Source organism: Littorina saxatilis, linkage group LG13 (assembly GCF_037325665.1).
Source record: "Littorina saxatilis isolate snail1 linkage group LG13, US_GU_Lsax_2.0, whole genome shotgun sequence".
Taxonomy (NCBI): Eukaryota; Metazoa; Mollusca; class Gastropoda; order Littorinimorpha; family Littorinidae; genus Littorina; species Littorina saxatilis.
Genome location: NC_090257.1, coordinates 37070822 through 37095317, shown reverse-complemented (window position 1 = coordinate 37095317; position 24496 = coordinate 37070822). Strand labels below are relative to the sequence as shown.

Genomic DNA, 24496 nt, shown 5'->3' with positions numbered 1-24496 from the left:
GGAGAAATCTTACAAGAAGAGTTGCGCCTGAAATTGCAATTACATAAAATAGACCTTAATTTGGGGGAGCTTTTATTTTTCCATGTCCTCTTGCTTGTTTTGTTTGATTAACTGTTTGTACTTTTGGATAAATACAGATTACAAGATATAATGCGCCTTTTCCTTTGACCAATGAAAAACTTGTTTGGTTAAAAATTCGGTCAACATGAACAGTAAAGGCCCCGGCATATTAACTGAGGTGAAACACGCTGAGTGATAGGAAATTCCACGTAATTTTGCCAGTTGTGGACCTATTACAAAGATGGCAACGGATCCACTTGCAAAGTCAAGGAATCATCTTTTCAAAAACAAAGGAAAAGATGCCGAGGTAAGCCTAAAAGAACCCAATTTTAGTATTCAAATGTCGAGGAATCAAGGCGTGATAATTTGGGCCCCACATCCTTGACATTACCAAACCATGTGGTCTTTACGTGAAATTTTATGAGTCAAAAGGAGTGACTAACATTTATACAGATGACAAGACTTTTCAATTAACATGCAATTATTAAGTGAGAAGAAAGATTCCATCGCTTTCATAAGATTCTTTTGTCCAACCTAAGTCGTTCAGTAGCAATCAAATGTCACTTGACTGGTTGGTAGTCGTCATTTTTAGTTAGTACGTAATTTCCTGTGAAAGGTTATGCACAGAATCCATTTGTAGACTCCATTTATCACTCAAAATATTCACAATATTCGTTTAGAAGCCTGTATACATCAGATTTGCACGTTCATTGAACTTTGGTCTAGCTTTTGTTCTTGCTTGAATCATGAGGTCAGGATGATGGAAATTCGGAATAGAATCTGCCCTTTGTCTGCAGGACTTGTCTCAGTGTCTGGCAGTGGCAATGTAAAACATCAACAGTGTCACTGTCAGGCAGTAGCAATGTAAAACATCATAGTCTTAGTTTTTGTTCCCATGGAGGCAGATTGGGATGTTGGGTCTATGCACTGTGGAACTGATAATGGTAATAAAAATATACCGGCACTGTTGGCCTAGTGGTAAGGCGTCCGCCCCGTGATCGGGAGGTCGTGGGTTCGAACCCCGGCCGGGTCATACCTAAGACTTTAAAATTGGCAATCTAGTGGCTGCTCCGCCTGGCATCTGGCTATGGGGTTAGTGCTAGGACTGGTTGGTCCGGTGTCAGAATAATGTGACTGGGTGAGACATGAAGCCTGTGCTGCGACTTCTGTCTTGTGTGTGGCGCACGTTTTATGTCAAAGCAGCACCGCCCTGATATGGCCCTTCGTGGTCGGCTGGGCGTTAAGCAAACAAACAAACAAACAAACAAATAAAAATATATCAATGTCATTATATCATATGGCATAATAAAAGACTTTCAGAGTTAGATTCACACTTTAGGGATGGTGAAATCTCAAACATGTAACTCGTCAACCGGGCAAGTACCTCAAAGAAAGTCACAAGCCTGCCTGTAATTCTACAAGCCGGGTAAATACCAGACAAACAATGAAACTGTGTCACTGTTACTGTTAGTATGAATCATTGAATGATTGTCAGATTGATATTTATAATTATACACTAAATAGCGGTGGTATGTACGATGGACAACTGGACTGTGCTCAGCTGGCGTCTTGTCTGGCTTTGAACTTTTAAGCACTAATCTTCACTGACACAAGTTGCAATGAGCAATCTTTGTTTCGCGCGACTTGACCTCTCGGGCATATGTTTCTTTAAGGCGAGACTTGCTCGGGGCTAGCCGGTCACAGAGCCAGGACTAGGAGGCGAGAGTGTGTATGAAACGTTTTGATGGCTAGCTACGCAAGAATTAAACACCATTGGTTGATGCCGAAAAGATCGTCTGCACTGGTCGGTAAACAGCCATGGACAGCCAATCGGATTGGCAGCTACTTTGCGTCCGCTTGCCAAATCCTAGTGTTCCACACAGCGAGAATTGCCCAAGAAACTGTACTTCCTTGTCCAACTCGCTTCACTTGCTAATTCTCGCCTTAAAGAAACGGGGGACCATTCCAACTTAAGCAATGTTGTTCCAAACCAAATTGCATTGTTTTTTCTGTTGCTATGATCTTAAGAATTTTGAAGAAAAAAACCACACCTTCGTCTTCCCATCCAACTCTAACGCTCCTCTCCACTCTCGGCAATCACTCACCAATGTTCTTTGAATGGTAGATCTTTTTACATTTAGTCAAGTTTTGACTAAATGTTTTAACATAGAGGGGGGATCCAAATTTACGTTCATCTTATTCTCCATTATTTCCTGATTCCAAAAACATATAAATATGTTATATTTGGATTAAAAACAAGCTCTGAAAATTACAAATATAAAAATTATGATCAAAATTAAATTTTCGAAATCAATTTAAAAACACTTTCATCTTATTCCTTGTCGGTTCCTGATTCCAAAAACATATAGAGAAAGTTAAAACGAAGAGAGGTACAGAAAAGCGTGCTATCCTTCTCAGCGCAACTACTACCCCGCTCTTCTTGTCAATTTCACTGCCTTTGCAATGAGCGGTGGACTGACGATGCTACGAGTATACGGTCTTGCTGCGTTGCATTGCGTTCCGTTTCATTCTGTGAGTTCGACAGCTACTTTCAGACTAAATGTTGTATTTTCGCCTTATCATTATGCGACTTGTTTCTTTCTTGTGCTGTTTGCTTTTGTCCTTTTTTCAGAATCAGTCTTCAACTTCAAGATATTTTTTACTTTTTACTCGGGTTCACCTGATGATAGAAAATGCGTGATTGGAATCAGTCGTAAATGGAGAAACAGCTCGAATAAGACGTCGAAAGCGCGCCTGAGATGGAAGCCTCATTCTCGTGTCACTGGAAGTAGAACATGGCGGCGTTTTTCCAGACGACAGAAGTTTATATGGCTTTAAACATGAAACACAAATGACTTATTGCAAAACCAAAACTACAAAAGTTGCTTTGCATTTGACCACAATTTTCACTAGCCAGGCGGTTTCTACTAGCCGGGTGGACTTTTTACTCGCCCCTGGTGACCAGGCTGTGGTTTTGGCCATCCCTGATTACTGTTTAGTAGATGTTTTGATCGTTCATTCCCTATGTGACCTGACTGTCAGTGTCAGTCTCGCCTTTCTTGATCAGTGAGTAAATATTAGCGAAACAAAGCAAAAGTTTGTCTGTCGATGTTACTGGTAGTCCCATATTCCATGCCCCTCTCCATTTTGCCATCCGCTCTTTCCTGTCTCTTAGTCTAAGTATTGTTTGATAGTTTGAAGCTTGTCATTATCATAGAACTTCTACGCAACCGCAATACTGAATTAAAAATGGCTGTTAGTGTTACCAACAAATCTGTTTGGCCCAGTCTTTTAGGTTTAATTCCAGGACTAGGTTAAATGTTGTTCTGTTTTTGAGCAAAACCAAAAATGTACTAATCCACGCTGTTTTCCTTTTTGTGTGTATGCAGGAAATGCGAAGACGGAGAACAGAGGTGACGGTTGAGTTGAGGAAGGTCAGTTTGGATTTCTTTTGCTTTGTAAATGTAATGTGGACTGTCAATGTCACCAGTCCTGTCTTTTTTATGTGTGGCATACAATTTACAAATGGTGATTGTGGTGTGAGTTGAAGTAAACTGTAAAAATAAGATTTCCAACATTTCAAAATATGTACTGTAGCAGGAATTGTGTGAGTTTTGGAAAATGTCAGGGATGAATGCAGTGATGGACATTGATGATGTCCACCTATATGATTATGATGCTACATGGATTTAGAATGTATAACAAACTCTTTGTTTCCCTCAAATGTATGACAAACTCTTTGTTTTCCTCAAATGTATAACAAACACTTTGTTTTCTTCAAATGTATAACTCTTTGTTTCCCTCAAATGTATGACAAACTCTTTGTTTTCCTCAAATGTATAACAAACACTTTGTTTTCTTCAAATGTATAACTCTTGTTTTCCTCAAATGTATAACAAACTCTTTTTTTCCTCAAATGTATAACAAACTCTTAATTTTCCTCAGAACAAGCGGGATCAGCACATTTTGAAACGAAGGAACGTGCCGACACAGGACAGTACAGACTCTGATGACAGTGAAAAGCCCACTAGCCAGTCCTTGCAAACCATCGTGTTGAATGCCTCCAGTTCCGAGCCTGCTGTCCAACTTACTGCGGTGCAGGCCGCTAGGTATGCAGAATCCATGCTGAATTTGGGACTGGTTTGATTCACATTAATAACTTTGTTAATTTTTTGTTGATGATACTGATAATGATAGACTTTGAGTAATGGTGTGACTGTGAGTGTTGAGGTTTAGTCAGTGGCAGACAGCTTTTAAGAGTTTTGTATTCATGATTCTTTAGTTTTGTTTGTATCATGGATAACTGTTCACTTAAAAAAAGAGCATGTTTGTGTCAGTATCTGCTGGTGCAAGGCATTTTGTTCTTATTATTACTAAGTAGGTTGTACTGTTCATAGATTTTTTGTACCTTACTTTTGGTTCTGAATATTGGCCAGAGCCAAAGATCACAGATGGATTTTATAGTCTTATGTCATTCTGTGTCTTTTCTTTGCAGGAAACTACTGTCTAGTGATAGGAATCCACCAATAGATGATTTGATTTCATCAGGAATTCTACCTATCCTCGTTAAATGTCTAGCTAGAGACGACTGGTAAGTATTTTCATGGTTTGCTGATGCTAGTTGTTATGTTTTAATTACCTTTGTTTATAAAAATCAGAAAGTTCAGTGCCTGTGTATTTTCTTAGTTCTCCTTCAAATGACTGAGCATGTGACCTACAGACTGGGGAACCCACACGATTTTGCCGTATTTTGTATGATTGTCTAGAATACAATTAGTTTGGACAGTGGAAAAAAAATACGACGAGAAAAATTGCTAGACTACTTTTCTTTACAAGAGCATCCCGAAGCCGATTTATTTTGACACAAAATAAAAGTTTTTGTCAATAAACATTGAAAGAAGCATTTGTTTTAAATGTACAGGTAAACTTTATTAACGGTGCAACTTTATTAACGGTGTGAAGCATATTTAAATAATGGATGTTTAAATGCCTTGTGGCAGGGTTTAGCTGGAAAGAAAAAGACAATGGGACATTTGTCCACCTCAACCAAATTCTAATGGGACATTGCTTTTTTACGTGGGTCTGTGTTTCGATCGATATAGCTTGTGTTGACAGTTTTCACAGAGGTAAACGCGCAAGCACAGATTGGTCACGTACAGATAGTTCGCAGGATTGGTTAAATAATAATGAATTACATTTTAAAAGCCAATCACAGCGCATTTCACAAACTCGCAAATTGCTCGGCTTGGCGCCCGTTTTTGCTTAGGCCTAAAAAAAAATAGGTGTGGTTACGGTAACCCGACCTACCCTATTTTTAGGGGCCGACCCTATAACTTTTTATTACATTTGTCAAAAAAAAAAACAACCGAGTGCAGAAAACGCAATGAAAGCGACAGCGCTCGAGTCGCACACTTATTTCCCTGTCAAGTAGGTTTAATTTGTACACATTAGAAAAAAAGTTTAAAAAAAAAAGTGATTGCCTACCTTTCTACCCTATTTTTTTTGGCTATGTTACCTTAACCACACCTATTTTTTTTTGGCCTTAGGTCTTTTCGAACACTTTACTCCCATGAAAAGGGGTGCATGGTGTGGCGCAGTGGTACGTAATCTCAGTGCACCCTTTGACGCACTGAAGGACATTCCAATGGGACATTTTGAGATATGTGCCAATGGCGCAAGGCGCACTAGTAAATGAAACCCTCTTGTGGTGTACGCTAATTTTTTCAGAAAATATACCAAGTTTGTTTGAGAATACTCCAAGTGCAAAACAGGGGTTCCCAGGTCTGGACATACTTCTGAGATTTTATCATTATATCTGTTACTTCACCTTAGTCATGACTTCCTTGGACTGCAGAGAAGTTACTGATCTTTCTTTCATATTTCCTTTCAGCCCGTCATTACAGTTTGAGGCTGCCTGGGCACTAACGAACATTGCGTCCGGTACTTCTGCTCAAACGCAAGCTGTTGTCAATGCGGGTATGATCTTTTAAAAATTATTTTTTGAAAGAAACATGATTGTATTGCAATGTAGTTAAATGATGATGATTGCATTTCGTGAAAATGTTTTGCACACACACATAAGTGCCTGCCGCACAGAAAACTGTTGAAGGGAAAGGGAGAGAAAAAGCAAGAGAAGCGCTCTAATGTTGAATTAGAACAGGTAAGTCATATGATATAGACAGAGTTTGTACGCTGTTGTTTGATGAGGCTGTGATATTTTGAGCTCCACATTAAATTACATATTCTTACCGCAATTCTCATAAATGCATTGACTTCAATCTCGCTGCCCTTGCAAGGGTGGTAACCAAGCTAAAAACAGACGCCATAGCCGTTGCTATGACCTGTCCCACCTGGTTACCCATAACCCACCGCGCACCACGTGAGCGCCGGCATCCGGAATAATCATTCTCGACTTTCGACTACTCACGGTCGGAGGTGTTTGGATTTCTACTCTCGCGGCCTTCTCTTACCGGCCTGTCTTTTGGACTAGCTGGTTCTTGGGGGCCTTACCTGTTCGCCTTTCTTTTGGTGAGATCTGCCCCTTTTATTGAAGTGGTAGCCGTTGAACATATAGTTCCGGTTTTTCACGGCTTTTCGGCTAGATTTCCTGGATTCAGAAACCTGGTCAATCTCCTCTGGTGTTTATATCCCTCCTCTCGAGAGGATTCTCGCTCCGAGCGATTTGGATTTTCTAACTGTCTGGTTAGAGTTTTAAATCCTTTTTAGCTTGCGCTCAGTCAATTGGAACTAAGAACCAAAAGCTCATGTTCCTATCTCTTTACACTATAGGTGAAAGAGGCTTCTCTTAATTGACGCTCACAAGAGGTGTTGCTACTTTCATAGGACAGTCCTATGAGTGGTGGCCTATTGAACACAAGGGGGGGTGGCGTTCAGTCCTCCCTCTGTTTCTTTTCAGGTGTTCAGTAGTCCAGAGCCTGGGATTCTTCTCTTTCTAGTGGTGTTCAGTAGTCCAGAGCCTAGGGTTCTTCTCTTTCTGGTGGTGTTCCTGTCGCCTATGCGAAGTTTTGCCAACAGCTCAGCTCTTTGGAGGTCTGATGACGTGTTCATTAATTTTTTACCTCCTGGGCATCTCCTGCTCTTGACTTGACGAGGCCTTTCCTTTGCCCTCGTTAGTTTCTGCAGGACAGGTTCTTTCTGGGACATAATTAAGTCCTCCTTTAGGAGCAATCTGCATTTATGATAATTGCGGAGAAGATAAGCCATATAGTCTGATTTTGTATGCTGTTGTTTGCAGAGGCTGTGCCTTATTTTCTCCGGTTACTCCAGTCCCCGCATCAAAACGTCTGTGAGCAGGCTGTCTGGGCCCTTGGCAACATCATCGGTGAGTGTAACATGGACACATGCTTGCTTTTGTATGCAAAAACCTTGTTATTACACTGGTTCTGATCCTTTCATGAAATCTTGTGTTGATAAGTGCTGTGAAGAAAATGTGCTGCTATGCCTAGTTCATGATTTTTGATGAAACTTTGCTTGTTGAAAGAGAGTTTGATTGGTATGGGTATGATATGAGGTAACATTTTTATTGTATTGTATCATGAGAAGACCTGCTGATATCTGAATGCTGTGTTGTATTTAAAGATAAAACGTGATTAAAAAATGTTTAACAAAATCAAAAAAATCATGAGAAATACCTTAATTTAGGCCCGTTTAAGGTTTACCGTCACACTCGGTGAATCTGAAACTTCCCTCAGTATATGAGGGCTAATTGTGGAGGTTGTTGTATCATGATGTGACTTCCATCTTTGTTGGACTTGAAGATGTTGATGTTCAGGTGACGGCCCTAACTGCCGGGACTACGTGATCAGCCTGGGTGCGGTGCAGCACCTGCTGAACTTCATCAACCCCAACATTCCCCTGCCCTTCCTGCGCAACGTGGCCTGGGTGGTGGTCAACCTGTGTCGCAACAAGGAGCCCGCCCCGCCCGTCGAGACCATCCAGGAGATCCTGCCCGCCTTGTGTCAGCTCATTCACCACACAGACGTCAATGTAAGTTGGAGGCGGTCTCGTCTAGCTGGTGGCTTGTGATATATAAAATATGACAACTTTGATGTTCAAACTGTCGCTTTTTTTTTTAATGCTTAGATTCAACTGTTCACTGTATAGTTTTATATCAAGGCTGAAATGTTTGATCTTGTGATGATGTCTGTCACGTGTTTATTTAATTTCATTTTCATTACTTTATTATCCCATTGCTGGGAAATTCTGGTCGCTTCTTCCCAGTGGAAAGCTAACTAGAAGCAAGTGAGTTGCGCTACCCAGGTGTGTGCGTGTTTAGGTGTGATGAGGTGGGGTAGTGAAGTGAAAATCTGCCTTGATTTACCATTTCATTTTGTGTGCAAGGATGTGTACCAGACAAGGTGTTAGCTTTTGGTCCTGTTTGAATAATAAAGCACACAAAAAAATAGGGTCGGTAAGTCGGGATTTTTTTTTCATTTTTTTTTTTCTCCAAAAAACCATATTTTTACGTTATTTTTTCTTTTTTTCCCAAATGCCAAAAAAAGGTCTAGGGTCGTGTGAAAAAAATAGTGTCGGTCGGGCTACCGTAAACAGACTATTTTTTGTTGTTGGCCTAAATGAAATTTTACAATCTGATAAACCAAGGGAAGTAAGCGCTCTACATGCATACGACATGTGTAATAGAGTAAGTGAGAGTTATGTGGAACCAGTCTCCTGGCACCTGAGAGAATAACAAGCATTGAAATGAACAATCGACTTTCATCCTCAAACTTGAATGTTAAAATATGTTGCTGTTAGTGATATTTTCATATTATGTTGAGACCGGCACGGTTGGCCTAGTGGTAAAGCGTCCGCCCCGTGATCGGGAGGTCGTGGGTTCGAACCCCGGCCGGGTCATACCTAAGACTTTAAAATTGGCAATCTAGTGGCTGCTCCGCCTGGCGTCTGGCATTATGGGGTTAGTGCTAGGACTGGTTGGTCCGGTGTCAGAATAATGTGACTGGGTGAGACATGAAGCCTGTGCTGCGACTTCCGTCTTGTGTGTGGCGCACGTTAAATGTCAAAGCAGCACCGCCCTGATATGGCCCTTCGTGGTCGGCTGGGCGTTAAGCAAACAAACAAACAAATATTATGTTGAACCTTGCGGTGTTTTCTGTGTGTGCAGATTTTGGTGGACACGGTGTGGGCTTTGTCGTACCTGACGGACGGCGGTAACGATCAGATACAGATGGTCATTGAGTCCGGTGTGGTTCCTTTCCTCGTTCCCCTTCTTAGTCACCAGGATGTCAAAGTGCAGGTTGGTCTTCCGTCCTGAAGTTGTATTTATTTAGTTAATTTTAGTTCATTGGTAACAAGAGGCGAAGCCTTCAAGGCTCACGTAAGAAATCAACAAACAGTAACACAAACTCAATCACTCCGTCACACATACACACACACAATAAGCATAGGTGACACGGTGCAAGAGTGCGAGACACTTGATCTAGATTTGTCTGTCTGTAGCCTTCTTACGGGGACACGACTGCCTGAGATGGCCAGATCGACACTGCGCTTTCGACAGCGCTGCGCTTCCTTGCGCAGACACTGGAAACACGCTGGGCAGATTAACCTGTAGGAAATCTCCTTTGGTATCTTCTTTATCTATTTTTCTGGAGCTACGAAACCGAACAATGTAAAATCGTCTTCTCCGAATCGGCGAACTGCAGCTCGGTGATAACTGTATCTATACCACAATCCTTCACGCGATCTGACCTAACCTTGACCCCTGACCTGGTCTACATACCACACACGACACAAACCAGTCAGCTGTTTTTACCCCCCCAAAACCCCCCACCACCCGTTTTCTTTGGATACACACTTTAACTACATACGTGCCGACGAAATGTTGATCATTGCTTCAATACTTTGAAGCTGTTGCTTAAATAATATTTCGGTGTTCAGTCAAATGTTAAAGTTTCTACCACAGACATACATACGCACGCACGCACAGACAGACAAAAGTTAGCATCGCATAGGCTACACTTACGTGAGCCAAAACCAGTGGAACCCGCCTTTAAAGACCTTCACAATTCTGAGGGAATCGTTTCTTCAAATCTACAGAGGTTATTCAAAAAAGAAAGGAAGGTCATAAAAGGAGGTACTCCGTCACGGCGGAGGGCTGACCGTGCACCCAAAAGCGGACTCAACCAAATGGGTATTTTTTGAAAGCTTGGGGCCTGCCGAACATAAAAATCGATGTTAACAAGAAATATTCAAGGGCGCACTTTCTCTTTTCAGTCAAAATTCAACTATACCCTGAAGAGTGATGCACGAGCATTTCAGACGCTTGCCTCTGAAAAAAGAAGTTCTCAGCTAATTTACGAACTCAAACTGGTACGTTTTACATATAAATGTGTTAGTTGGTATCTTTTGATTATCACAAAACAATTTGCGACTGCTTTGGCCGAGGATGCTGGTGACAGTATCATTATTATGAACCCTACCCTAAATCCAGGAAAGACGTCGTCCAAAATGTAGGTAAGTTTTGATTAAAAATAAATTCACACAAGACTAGTATTGTTGTTTGGCTTCAATGGATATATTTTCGTCAAGTATGATGTCTTTACATAATATCTGTAAAATATGAATGGATTTGAACCATATACTATGTCACTATGACCTTCCAATCTTCCTAACCCCCAGCCCAGTAAAGCGTGCGAGACGTTTCCTGAAAAAATGTCGCTTTGTGGTGCGAGTTCAGTGTGACATGATTAGTTTCCAGAACCCCATTTCTGACTTTCAAAGTTTATCTACATACATTTAGCAATGCACGAGCAAAATATGACAACTTAATGGTGCCTTTTGGTTTAATGCTATGGTAAAATTGCTAGTGATAGTGTTTACAGCTTGAAACAAAACATAACAGATGGGAATAGTCTTCCTCAATCTGGTTCAGAGCATAATGTATTTCTATTTTCAGAGGTAGCATTATTTCTGATAAGAGCTAGAGCCAATATAATGATGCTGAATATTTGAAAAATGAACTTTCTGACTCATCTGAGTAGCAAGAGAGCCTTCGTGATCGTCAGCGTAAGGCTGGCTGTCTTCAAGGCAATTCCTAGATGAACAACTTAACACTGCGTTCGATTATTCGCCCGTTTCTTAAGCTAGAGCTTTGAGACTTTACACGCGTCTAGGGCTACATGTACGCTTTACAATACGTAAAATATAGTTGACTCTCGCGTTATTTAAAGGTCACAACAAGGTCATTACCAGGCAAAAACGAGGGAAAACCGACGGAAAGTAACATTTTCTGCAACTGTTTGCAAGAAAAAGATTTCAAATTCAATTGTTTCCTGGGATTAACGCATCTCTAGACATGACAATCATCCGATTATCAGACATCAATTGTGGAGGTCACAACAAGGTCATTACCAGGTAAAAACGAGGGAAACCCGAGGGAAAATACCATTTTCTGCAACTTGTGTGTAAGTAAAAGCTTTCAAACTCCATCTTCTTCTGGTATTGGCGCATCTCTAGGCATGACAATCATCTGATTAACAGTCCTCAATTTTCAAGGTCACAACAAGGTCATTACCAGATAGAACCGAGAGAAAACCGAGGGAAAATACCATTTTCTATAACTTTTTTGTAAGTAAGAGCTTATAAACTCCATCTTCTTCTGGGATTAGCGCTGATTTCAATGACCCTGAAGTCCGAGGAAAGTTTTCTTGACCCATGCCTACTTTGAAGGTCATGACAAGGTCAAATTTACACGTTTTCTATTTGGGAATATCTTTTACGGTCAAATAAAATACTTTCTGGACGTCAGCTATTTTCGAAGCTAAAGCTTAATTACAACTTAACACACGTCTTAGGATTTATGAGACATAACGCAAATATTGTTGACTCTCGTAATATTTAAAGGTCACACAACAAGGTCATCACCAGGTAAAACCGAAGAAAAACAGAGGGAAAGTACCATTTTCTGCAACTGTTTGTAAGAATGAACTTTCAAATTCAATTGTTTCCTGGGATTAGCGCATCTCTAGACATGACAATCATCTGATTAACAGTCATGAATTGTGGAGGTCATGACAAGGTCATTACCGGGGAAAACCGAGGGAAAATACCATTTTCTGCAACTTGTGTGTAAGTAAATGCTTTCAAACTCCATCTTCTTCTGGTATTGGCGCATCTCTAGACATGACAATCATCTAATTAACAGTCCTCAATTTTCAAGGTCACAACAAGGTCATTACCAGATAAAACCGATGGAAAAACCGAGGGAAAATACCACTTTCTGCAACTTTTTTGTAAGTAAGAGCTTATAAACTCCATCTTCTTCTAGGATTAGCGCTGATTTCAATGACCCTGAAGTCTTTGGAAAGTTTTCTTGACCCATGCAATGTTTGAAGGTCATGACAAGGATGGGATTTTACACACGTCTAGGGCATTATAAGACATGAAACAAATATTGTTGACTCTCGTAATATTTAAAGGTCACACAACAAGGTCATTACTGGGTAAAACGACGGAAAATATATCAACTTTATGACTCGTCCGAGTGCCAGGACAGCCGGTGTGATCCTCAGAGTCAGGCTTGCAGACCGCAAGCCTATCGGTAGATGAACACCTTAACATTGACTTTTTCTTCTCTCTCCCCTTCTCTTCTACCCCTATTACATCCAGCCCCGCCCACCCCCCTAGAGCCCCTGTGGGCGAAGGAAGATGTCATGAATCTGCCTCAACAGCTTTAGCTTAGAAAATAGCCGAACACAAATAGAAAACGTGTAAACTTGACCTTGTCATGACCTTCAAACTAGGCATGGGCCAAGAAAACTTTCCTCGGACTTCAGGGTCATTGAAATCAGCGCTAATCCCAGAAGAAGATGGAGTTTATAAGCTCTTACTTACAAAAAAGTTATAGAAAATGGTATTTTTTCTCGGTTTCCTCTCGGTTCTATCTGGTAATGACCTGGTTGTAAAATGGTATTTTCCCTCGGTTTTCCCTCGTTTTTGCCTGGTAATGACCTTGTCGTGACCTCCACAATTGATGTCTGATAATCGGATGATTGTCATGTCTAGAGATGCGTTAATCCCCAAAAAATAATTGAATTTGAAAGCTTTTTCTAACAAACAGTTGCAGAAAATGTTACTTTCCGTCGGTTTTCCCTCGTTTTTGCCTGGTAATGACCTTGTTGTGACCTTTAAATAACGCGAGAGTCAACTATATTGTATGTATTGTAAAGCGTTCATGTAGCCCTAGACGCGTGTAAAGTTTCAAAGCTCTAGCTTAAGAAACGGGCGAATAATCGAACGCAGTGTTAAGTTGTTCATCTAGGAATTGCCTTGAAGACAGCCAGCCTTACGCTGACGATCACGAAGGCTCTTCTGCTACTCAGATGAGTCACAAAGTTCATTTTTCAAATATTCAGCATCATTATATTGGCTCTAGCTCTTATCAGAAATAATGCTACCTCTGAAAATAGAAATACATTATGCTCTGAACCAGATTGAGGAAGACTATTCCCATCTGTTATGTTTTGTTTCAAGCTGTAAACACTATCTCTAGCAATTTTACCATAGCATTAAACCAAAAGGCACCATTAAGTTGTCATATTTTGCTCGTGCATTGCTAAATGTATGTAGATAAACTTTGAAAGTCAGAAATGGGGTTCTGGAAACTAATCATGTCACACTGAACTCGCACCACAAAGCGACATTTTTTCAGGAAACGTCTCGCACGCTTTACTGGGCTGGGGGTTAGGAAGATTGGAAGGTCATAGTGACATAGTATATGGTTCAAATCCATTCATATTTTACAGATATTATGTAAAGACATCATACTTGACGAAAATATATCCATTGAAGCCAAACAACAATACTAGTCTTGTGTGAATTTATTTTTAATCAAAACTTACCTACATTTTGGACGACGTCTTTCCTGGATTTAGGGTAGGGTTCATAATAATGATACTGTCACCAGCATCCTCGGCCAAAGCAGTCGCAAATTGTTTTGTGATAATCAAAAGATACCAACTAACACATTTATATGTAAAACGTACCAGTTTGAGTTCGTAAATTAGCTGAGAACTTCTTTTTTCAGAGGCAAGCGTCTGAAATGCTCGTGCATCACTCTTCAGGGTATAGTTGAATTTTGACTGAAAAGAGAAAGTGCGCCCTTGAATATTTCTTGTTAACATCGATTTTTATGTTCGGCAGGCCCCAAGCTTTCAAAAAATACCCATTTGGTTGAGTCCGCTTTTGGGTGCACGGTCAGCCCTCCGCCGTGACGGAGTAAGGGAGTGAATAATGGGGGGGGGTCTTTAATCAATAAGGATTCCAGTATTGTGCACTGTAAAGGATACATGCTTTTTTGACTCACATGCGAAGCAAAAGTGAGTCTATGTACTCACCCGAGTCGTCCGTCCGGACGGAAAACTTTAACGTTGGATATTTCTTGGACACTATTCAGTCTATCAGTACCAAATTTGGCAAGATGGTGTATGATGACAAGGCCCCCAAAAACATACATAGCATCTTGACCTTGCTTCAAGGTCAAGGTTGTAGGGGCCATAAATGTTGCCTAAAAAACAGCTATTTTTCCCATTTTCTCTGAAGTTTTTGAGATTGAATACCTCACCTATATATGATATATAGGGCAAAGTAAGCCCCATCTTTTGATACGAGTTTGGTTTACCTTGCTTCAAGGTCAAGGTCACAGGAGCTCTTCAAAGTTGGATTGTATACATATTTTGAAGTGACCTTGACCCTGAACTATGGAAGATAACTGTTTCAAACTTAAAAATTATGTGGGGCACATGTTATGCTTTCATCATTAGACACATTTGGTCACATATGATCAAGGTCAAGGTCACTTTGACCCTTATGAAATGTGACCAAAATAAGGTAGTGAACCACTAAAAGTGACCATATCTCATGGTAGAAAGAGCCAATAAGCACCATTGTACTTCCTATGTCTTGAATTAACAGCTTTGTGTTGCATGACCTTGGATGACCTTGACCTTGGGTCAAGGTCACATGTATTTTGGTAGGAAAAATGTGTAAAGCAGTTCTTAGTGTATGATGTCATTGCTAGGTTTAGTTATTTGACCTTGACCCTGAAGGTCAAGGTCATGTAATGGTCAAGGTCAAGCATGTGAGTTGTATGGGCTTTGCCCTTCTTGTTTTCTCTCTTTTTGTGCATTGACAGCAGGGTTTGGTTTTGGGGTATTATTTGTTTGCTGGTATTGAAGGGGGGGGGGGGGGGGTATTATGTTTGCTTTTATTGACTCGGGGTGGGGGTTGTGCGTATAATTTGTGTGCATATATTGATTTGGGGGGGGGGGGGGGGGGGGGGGGGATTATTTGCTAGCTCGTATTGATATTTATGTGGAATGTTAGAATCATCCGGCTTAAAGGCACAGTAAACCTCCCGTTAACCATCACAGATACTGTCAGGCTTTTACACACAGTACAAACGCCCTTCCATTTGAACGCTCACCAAACGGGAACATCCCAGGTGCCCTACGTAAAGAGCGAGCAATTTTCAAAGAATTAATTTTGCGGAGAGAGTGTCAGAGACAATCGGACCATGGTGCGTTTTGGCGCTAGACCTAACTTTTAAAATCTAAATAATAAATTGACAGCTTGTTACACAAACATTCTTAAATCATATAAGAATTATTTTTTCATCAAGACAAGATCAGTACAATTCGAAGTTTTGAAAGTTTGAAAAAAGAAAAGCCGGGAAGCAGGGTCACGCAAGGTCGTGGTTCTCGTAGCAGACGACGGTTTATACCTATCGCCAGTTCCTCTGAACGGTCAAAAACCATCGCTGGAGTTCTTGTGAACCACAGCCGTTTGTTTCGTGCATAGTTAGAGGTACTTAATAACGTGCTATTGCAGATAAGCTCACAGCGAGTCGCATTCAAATTACTAACTGACGACTACATTGTGAAAAAGGGAAACTTGATCACACGGGTTCACGATGACTCAGGGGAAAGATAAACAACCCAAAAATAAATACTTTGAAAATTGCTCGCTCTTTACGGAGGGCACCTAGGATGTTCCCGTTTGGTGAGTGTTCAAATGGAAGGGTGTTTGTACTGTGTGTAAAAGCCTGACAGTATCTGTGATGGTTTACGGGAGGCTTACTGTGCCTTTGAAGTATGATATGCATCAAAATATCATGTAGGAATCTTACTTCAGAAGATTGATCTTCTTGCAAAAGCTTTGGATTGCTTGGTACTTACTCCCTGTTGTGATCTGATTTCAATGTTATCTTTTTGCAACTAATTTGGATTGCATGTTTTTTTTAGACGGCGGCATTGAGAGCGGTGGGTAACATCGTGACGGGAACTGACGAGCAAACACAGGTAGTGCTCAACTGTGGTGCTCTCAATCACTTCCGTGCTCTGCTGACACATCCCAAAGAAAAAATTAACAAGGTTGGTTGAGGTACATTGTCTGTAAAATAACAAGGGTCTGAAAAAGAGGGGTGGAGCCACACTTTCGTGCATTGTTTTTATTGTATTGTTACATTATCAATCTTATTTTAAGCGTGTCTTAAAGCGCAATTTTTGACTCACATGCGAAGCAAAAGTGAGTCTATGTACTCACCCGAGTCGTCCGTCCGTCCCGGCGTCCGTCCATCCGTCCGGAAAACTTTAACGTTGGATTTTCTTGGACACTATTAAGTCTATCAACACCTGATGTGAAGGCGTGTTTTTTTAACGGCAATTGGAAGCCTAGAATTAGAAAGTGTTTGGTTGAGGAAAAGTCTGGAGAGAGGGATAAGGAAGACATGATGACACTCAAGACCAGGTTGAGTGAATGGGCGGGGATGAGAGTGGGTGAAGGACGAAAGTGAGAGTGAGTGGCGTGTGAATGGCCTTTAAAGCACTGGACACGGGCCTGAGACATTGTCTGTGAGGTCGATGGAGTGCATCTGAGATGCTACGCTTTGGCGTCCGTGATGACAGCAAAATGGCCCGTGTCCTGTTGCTGTCGATACCTGCGTCTTGACGGGGCGGGCAAACCTTTTTTGCTTTTGATGGTTGCCCCCTTGCTGGTCTGATCACACAAAATACAAAATATTTTGAGGATGCTTTTAGGGGAAAAAGAAATGTGATGGTGTAAATGAGAGGATTAGTGCATTAAAATCAGGATGACTGAAATTGTATGGCCTGTATTTATAGTCCTGTTAGATTTGTTTGAGATGATTTAATTTGTGTTGATTAAGGTAAGTATGGGTTAGTGTTTTAATCTTGTGGTACATGTAGTCATAGATTCAAATTTTATGATTTGTATAAAATTCAAAAGCTTCAGGGAATTCCTGTGACATTTTGTAGTCGAGATATTTTATTTTGTTTGGGATGTTTTATTGGTTGTGTGTTTATGGTGAAAGTAATGATGGATGAGTGCGTTTTAACCCTGTTGTAGTACCGTAATGTACATGGTGTGCTGATGAATTGCAGGAAGCTGTGTGGTTTTTGTCCAACATTACGGCGGGTAACCAGCAGCAGGTGCAAGCTGTCATAGACGCTGAGCTCATACCTCTCATCATCCACCACTTGCATGGAGTGAGTACACATCTCTTTTTCTTGTGTCTGTTGAATGGGCCGTCTTCAGGATTAGACCCTGGGAAGTGATGTCACAATATGAAAGAAAAGTGAACATTTTCAGATTCATTGAGGTAGATTCAGTGTGACAAAGTACCTAACACAGGGCTTCATAGGGAGATTGCTGTTGAATGCTTGATCTCACAGTGTTTGTGTTGTGTTGGGTTCATGTAGGATACAGATTTTGTAAGCACTTTTTGGTGAGCTTTCAGGGTTCAATTTTCAAAATAGATCCGACTTGAAATGTGTAGATTGTGTGTAGGTAATTATGTTGTGTTTAAATGTAGACAGAAGTGGAGGCGGAAGGGGAAAGACAAAGCATTGAATATATATCCGTATATACCAGACAAACAAAAAATCACTTGCAAAATCTGTATTAATTCATGGTGTAAGAGGTTCGTTTCCATGAAGAATTATTTCTAGGCACTCTTGGCAATAAAATATTCTGTATTATGTCTAAGGTGTAGTTAGCAAATAATAATGAATATATACTTGACATTTGCAGGGAGATTTCCAAACGCAGAAGGAAGCTGCCTGGGCCATCAGCAACCTAACCATCAGTGGCAAAAAGGAGCAGGTTGTAAGATCTTTAACCTCATTTTTAGTCTTGTTTCATTAAGTTAGGTGCACGTTACAATTTGTAAAAAGCATCGCATTCACATAAGCTTCCTTTCATAGTCTCTGAAGCTGCTTTTAAAGTATGTATCCAACTTTATTTTTTACGTTGCTCACCAGTGAAGTTATCATTTGATGAGGTTTGGCAAGTGAAAAGTGCCTTGGCTGCTGCAGTCTACTGGCTTTAACTTATCACGGCTACAGTGGAACCCCCCTTTTAAGACCTTCAAAAATCTGAGAAAATCAGGTCTTAAAAAGGAGGGAGTCTTAAAATGGGGGTACTTTTACTGAGGTTATGAACAGAAAGTCTGAGAAAACAAGGTCTTAAAAGAGAGGGAGTCTTAAATTGGGGAGTCTTAAAAGGGGGGTTCCACTGTACCCTGTTTTCTTCTTGAGTCTCCAACACATTCTCTCCAGTAATAATGTGTAGTCAGGCATGATCATTATTTGCCGATTGGCGTTTAAAAAAAACCTTTTTACAGCTCCAGAGATTATTCTTGAGATCAGCAGATTTCACAAATTTGTATAATTGTTTTCACAAAAATGTGCAGGCCTTTTTAAAAAATTTTTTTTAACAATTTTGAATCATGCCTGGTATTTTCATTGGCTACAACTACAAGGACTTTTCCACCCTCTCTATGGGCGTGTACTAAAGTCAGCGTGTCATGTTCCAGGTGGCCTATGTGGTGGCCCAGGGTGTCATCAGCCCCTTCTGCAACCTGCTGGGGGTCAAGGACACACAGGTGGTCAACGTGGTGCTGGACGGCATCCACAACATCCTCAAGATGGCCGGCGACGACATCGAGACCATCTGCCAGATGATTGAAGAGTGCGGAGGTGGGTGAAGCTTCCTGTCTTCGTACACTGACCATAAAATGTTGGGATATTTTTCAGTTGTATAGCCCAGATGTTAAACAGCAGTTTTTTTTGTCCAACGTTAGTGTATTTGAGGATCAGTCTTTGTAGATTTGTTCTGCTCAAAAATGTGTTTCTTGGATATCAGCAATATTTGGGTATGACGTCAAAGGTCCTTGACTACTCCTACAAGTACCCTCAAAAAGAAATACAGTTTTGAGCAGACGAAAGGCAGATCTTCAAATACACATAGGTGTCTGACCCCAAACCTGCCGTTTTACATCTGGACTATACCACTGATAAAATATCCTTAACTTTTTGTGCTCAGTGTACTTGTGTTGCTGTAAATTGAGGATTGGGGGCAAGACATCCTTGGTGGTTCTTGTGAAAAATTTAAAGTTTGGTCCCATGATGCTCCCATGCCATTTTCAACCCATGGTTCTGTGATAAACTTTTATGGCTGAGTGTGAAATATCCATCAGTAGCTGCAATGAGGATCGCTTTTGCTGGCATAGTCCCAAATTAACCCGATGGAAGTGATGTCACATACTGAATGAAGAACGACCTTTTGAGATTCATTCAGTAAGATGGGTGAACCTAATGCGGGGCTAAATTGGGTTATTGCCCTTTTGCTTTTGCATTCATCTATATAGTATCTGAATTTACAATCTGGCTGCTAGAGCTTCCGTAAGAAGCACAAAATCTGTATGTAAAAAGTAAGTGTTATGGACGTGCATGAGTCTGGTATGAGTTCAACAGTGTGGTAGTGTATGGATTTGTTTAATAAGGAAGTGACAGCAAAGTGAGGTTTACCAAGAATTTTGCCAGAAGTTGCGATAGAGATGAGTAAGTTAACCCGAAAGATAGAATACTAGGAGGTTTTGGGTGTTTGATGTGAACATTGTATGCGTGGTCGAATTGGTGGATGTGAGAATCTTAGAGAAGAGAGCAGAACCCTCGGGTTGAAATGTCACTGTTATTTGTTTCGTATTCTTCGTTCACATGTGAGAACTGTATGTTTTGGTATTTTTATTTGTCAGAGATGATTCTAAATGTTTTGCGTGATTTTCAGGTCTTGACAAGATTGAGAGTCTGCAGACTCACGAAAACGAAGAAATCTACAAACTGGCCTATGACATTATTGATCATTATTTCTCTGATGAGGTAAGCAATTATTCTCTCAGTGCCATTCAGCAGGGTTTTGCTTTTCATTGATGATCCACAGGTTGATATCCATGTCAGTACTTTTGCTGGCTTTACCTATGACCATGGTGTGTGGGCCGTATTACCAAGATTCTTAAGGATACTTCTGCGACAACGTTGGGGGTAGCCGCCCTTATAGGATATAGAACGCTTTGTGTGTCGTAACAGGTAATCCACGCATGAGCCATATCCATATGCAAAATAATGAAATAAACATTCGGAAACGCCAGAAGTTGTAAAATACTGACATTTTTTATTAGTTCAATTTAAAACAATAGCTAAAACCTGCATTTACGGGATAGAGTATACAACAAAATAGACTTTTCACACAACAGTCAGCTTGTCTTCTTAGCTCAGTCGTTAGTGAAGTGCGCTAGAGACCGTGAGGTCGCCGGTTCGCGTCTTACCATGGTCGGTACATTTTTATTTTTTCTTCATAAATGGGTTTATAGGTGTTATTTCTGAATTCACCAGTAAAATCACTATGTTGGATGTTCTATTTTGCTTCCCTCTTTCTCTTCTTACGTTTTTGATCATCTGACTACCTTGCTTTTCTATTTGGAAGATAATATGCTCTCTTTTCTGAAAAATGGGTAGGGGGTGGGGGTAGTAAAAGCATCACAGTTCAAGATTTTGCGCTAAAAGAGGTGTATTTCTTTTAAAATTGGTGAAGAGGGATAACTCAACTTGGTGTCTAACACTATTTCTGAACACTGTAATCACTTTAACACTTTTAATCTATGTTTGTCTGTGTTCCATGCTTCAAAGTGAGCTTCAAAAATGGATACAAAAGGTGTTGTTTTCGAATTCACCAGTAAAATTACTATGTTTGATGTTCTATTTTGCTTCCCTATTTCTCTTCTTCAGTTTGTGATCATCTGATTATTTTGTTTACATTTTCACAATACAATATTACAATTTCTTCAGTAGTGTTTGCCTGAAAAAATCTGATACCTATGCTCAAACTTCAGTCATTATCTTAAAATTGTGCGCGACAAGCACTTTTCATTTTGTTTTTTTCTGATAAAGCAAACATTGAACTAACAGAAAAGGTAACTTTTAAAACTACCTAATCACTTTGAAATTGTGCCTCCATAGTATACTCCAGCCTTAAGAATGAAATAAATCAGTTTATCGTTAGGTGAATAAATGAATATGACTCGCCCCCCCCCAAAAGTGGAGATGTTACTGTTTTTCCTCAGTCTGTGTCTGTTATGTAGTTTGAACTTGGATGTACATGCATGTGAACAGAATTTTCAGCATTGACAGTATATGCTTTTGAGACTGATGCCAACAGAAAAATAAACTTTAAACATTCAGATGCTTCACCTCCATGTTTTGTGTTTTTCAGCCCGAGGAGGAGGGCCTGTTGCCACAGACGGGGACGGAAGGCTACCAGTTTGACCCACAGACGCAGATCCCGTCAGAAGGCTTCAAGTTTTGATGCAGGCCCCAGCCATAATAACATCAACATGCTGTGTGTAAATAAGCCCGGCACGAGGGGAACGGCCACAGGCGATTATGACCGCTTTTGCCTGGAGGCGACACACTCTCGCCTCGTGCCGTTTTTTGATCGTGTGTCCCACGCCCCGCCAGACTTCTGCCCCTGCAGAAGGACTGGCCGACCGATTCATCCTGCATTCAGAGGTTCAGGCTCGTTGGAGGACGCCTCGACTCTTCGGCTTCCTGGTTCGTAAACACACCCACCCGGCTTCCACATTGACTGCACTGCAAATGTCCTTGAGTTCTTGACACTGATACGGCAACTGTTTCTGTATATTTCCCATACGGAAAGGAGTAAGCAGGTGGAGGTGACTTAAGAAGGAAAGTGCGACTCAAGGACGGAACAGACACGTTTTTATTATTATTGAGGAGAGAAACACAAAACAAAAAAACAGCAGATGTGGTGATGGTTGTTGTGGTGTTTTTGCTGACTGGCGGCCAGTCGACGGCAGTTGTGACCTTGAGCCTGCGCCTGCGGATGTCTAATCACTTTCATCATGGCCACTGACTGACGACGCTTGTAGCTGCTAATTTAGTCTGGAGACCGCAAACACGGGGGGAGGACCGGGACATTGTGACTATGTCATGTGTGATTTCAATTGAGACTTCATGTCACGTGTGGTTGTCAGTACTTTTTTTTTTTAAATTTTTTTTTTAAAGAGAGTAAGTAATCTAGACACAGCCATCGTCGAACGCTGAAGAAGAAGAAGAAGAGAGGAAGTGGGCAGGACCTTCAAGACCTCAGTTTCTGTAAAGACAGCAGTTTCTTTGGGCTTGTTTAATTTTTTCTTTCTTTTTATGTTTTGTTTTGATTTAGTGAGACAGACTATTGCCAGTGCAACGTCCATGGAAACTGTCAGAAGAGGTGCCAAATTATTCCTGCTTTGGCTAACTGAAATTGTCTACTGTATTGATTGTTTCTATTTTTTCTAAGTAAGAAACTGCCTGTCTTCTCCTCCAAATCCAAACTCTGGCATATTTTAGGGCATGGACAACAGGTGGAAATTGTGAGCTTTTGTCAGTGGTAATGCATGAACTATTTCTGGAATTTAATTGTAAACGAGCAGAGAAATTAAGCTATAAACCTCTACCATTGTCTTTCTCTTATTCTTTGTCTGTGTATGTAATAATTTTTTCACATAGTAAATATCTATAGTTGGAAGCAAATAATCTAAATGGAAGTAAATAATCTATTAATGAAAATCAGTTATAACTTATATGAGTTGTTCTTCAGTACTGGTGACAGAAAGGGGGAAAAGTGGTCAAAATTCAAATCTCTAGTTTTGTTTTTGAAATATAGCTTGTGATCGGACACGGGTCAACTTTATGTGCAGACCCAGAGACGGAAGCCATGTCCCACCCCCGTGTCATCACAATGGCACGTAAAAGACCTTGGTCATTCTGCCATAAGTGCAGGTGGCTGAATACACCTAAACACGCAGACACCTGGGTAGTGCGACTCCGTTGCTGCTAGCTTTCCACTGGGAGGAAGCGACCCGAATTTCCCAGCAATGGGACAATAAAGTAATGAAAATGAAAAAATGAAAATGAAATGAAAATGAAAATGAAATACTGTAGTATCTGATGTACATAAGAAAAAACCACTGCTTCACATGGTTCTTACATAATCTAACTTTTAAAGCTGGTTTTTGTGTGTCTGTGTGTATGTTTGTATGATGACGATAGGACCCAAAACGGCTGCACGGACTGAGACAGGAATTGCAGAGAATTTTCTTTGCCACTCGAGTCGTGTCAAGGGTACTTTTGGATAGCAAATTTGAAAGGATTTTTTAAAAAAAACGGCGAAAAACATATACCCTGTGAGCTATCGAGGATCCTCCCCGTCTGGGCTGTCGAAACATGGTCTTGTTAAAAGACGTTTTCAAAAGATACACTCGAAGCACTTGTGGCGAAGTTATGTTGCCAAATCATCAAAGATCAACATTTCACTACACGGATCGATGCACACAGTCGAAATAGATGTGACTTTCACACGACCGAAGACTACTTACTAGCAGACTAGCAGACGACAAGATCTAAATATCTAGATCAGTGTAAGAGCAATCCGTTGAAGAACAGTTACTCCGCTTATTCGTCTTCAGTTAAGCTTATTTCCCCTGCCATAAGTTTCCTTGCAGATCTGCAGTCGCGTAGTGAAATGAACTAGTGTCATCGGAAGATTCTTCTCAGTCAATGATCAAAGCACAGTAAGTTCTATGCTGACAAAAGTCACTTTAGAAAAACACGACCATTGACTTCATTTATGAGCCCAAAGGTAACAATATCGACAAGAATGTACGCATTTGACATTAAATGAAACATTCATAGACAGTTTCCAACTCACCAGATCTGCCAAAGAGCCGTCATTCGTGAAAAAAACGATGATTTTAATCAGACAGGTATCGGAAACAATCTCTTGGTCACCTGCGTTATTCCTTCTGTTTGTTTATGGCTGTTTATCGCGAAACAACACAGTTGAAATTTGTGTGTAAAATACCACAAATGTGTGGTGAATCAGTTCGTCATCTGCGTTTCGATGGTAATTCAGTCAGATTGGAGTTACTTTGAATCGAAGGCGAGGGTAACCTGCGTTATTTGTGTGACGGCGTGAACAAATTTGATTGCAATATTTTATACAGAAAGTAAATTTCAATGATTCTGGCTCAGACTTGTAGATCTGT

General features: G+C 40.7%; 1 protein-coding gene across 2 annotated transcripts; it reads left to right on the top strand.

Annotated features, from left to right (window-relative positions):
* Positions 1 to 217: 217 nt before the first annotated feature.
* On the top strand, positions 218 to 23557 carry LOC138945645 (importin subunit alpha-4-like). 2 transcript variants are annotated; one of them, XM_070317127.1, is made up of 14 exons: positions 218 to 367; positions 3450 to 3494; positions 4006 to 4169; positions 4556 to 4651; positions 5951 to 6036; positions 7316 to 7402; positions 7853 to 8067; positions 9203 to 9334; positions 16338 to 16466; positions 17496 to 17600; positions 18145 to 18216; positions 18929 to 19091; positions 20182 to 20273; positions 21664 to 23557. In XM_070317127.1, exons 1-14 carry the CDS (start codon positions 302 to 304, stop codon positions 21754 to 21756), a joined length of 1545 nt encoding a protein of 514 aa, XP_070173228.1. In that variant the 5' UTR covers positions 218 to 301; the 3' UTR covers positions 21757 to 23557. The 2 variants fall into 2 exon arrangements, with proteins under 2 accessions (XP_070173228.1, XP_070173227.1); XM_070317126.1 differs by having other exon boundaries at positions 18145 to 18219.
* Positions 23558 to 24496: the final 939 nt, after the last annotated feature.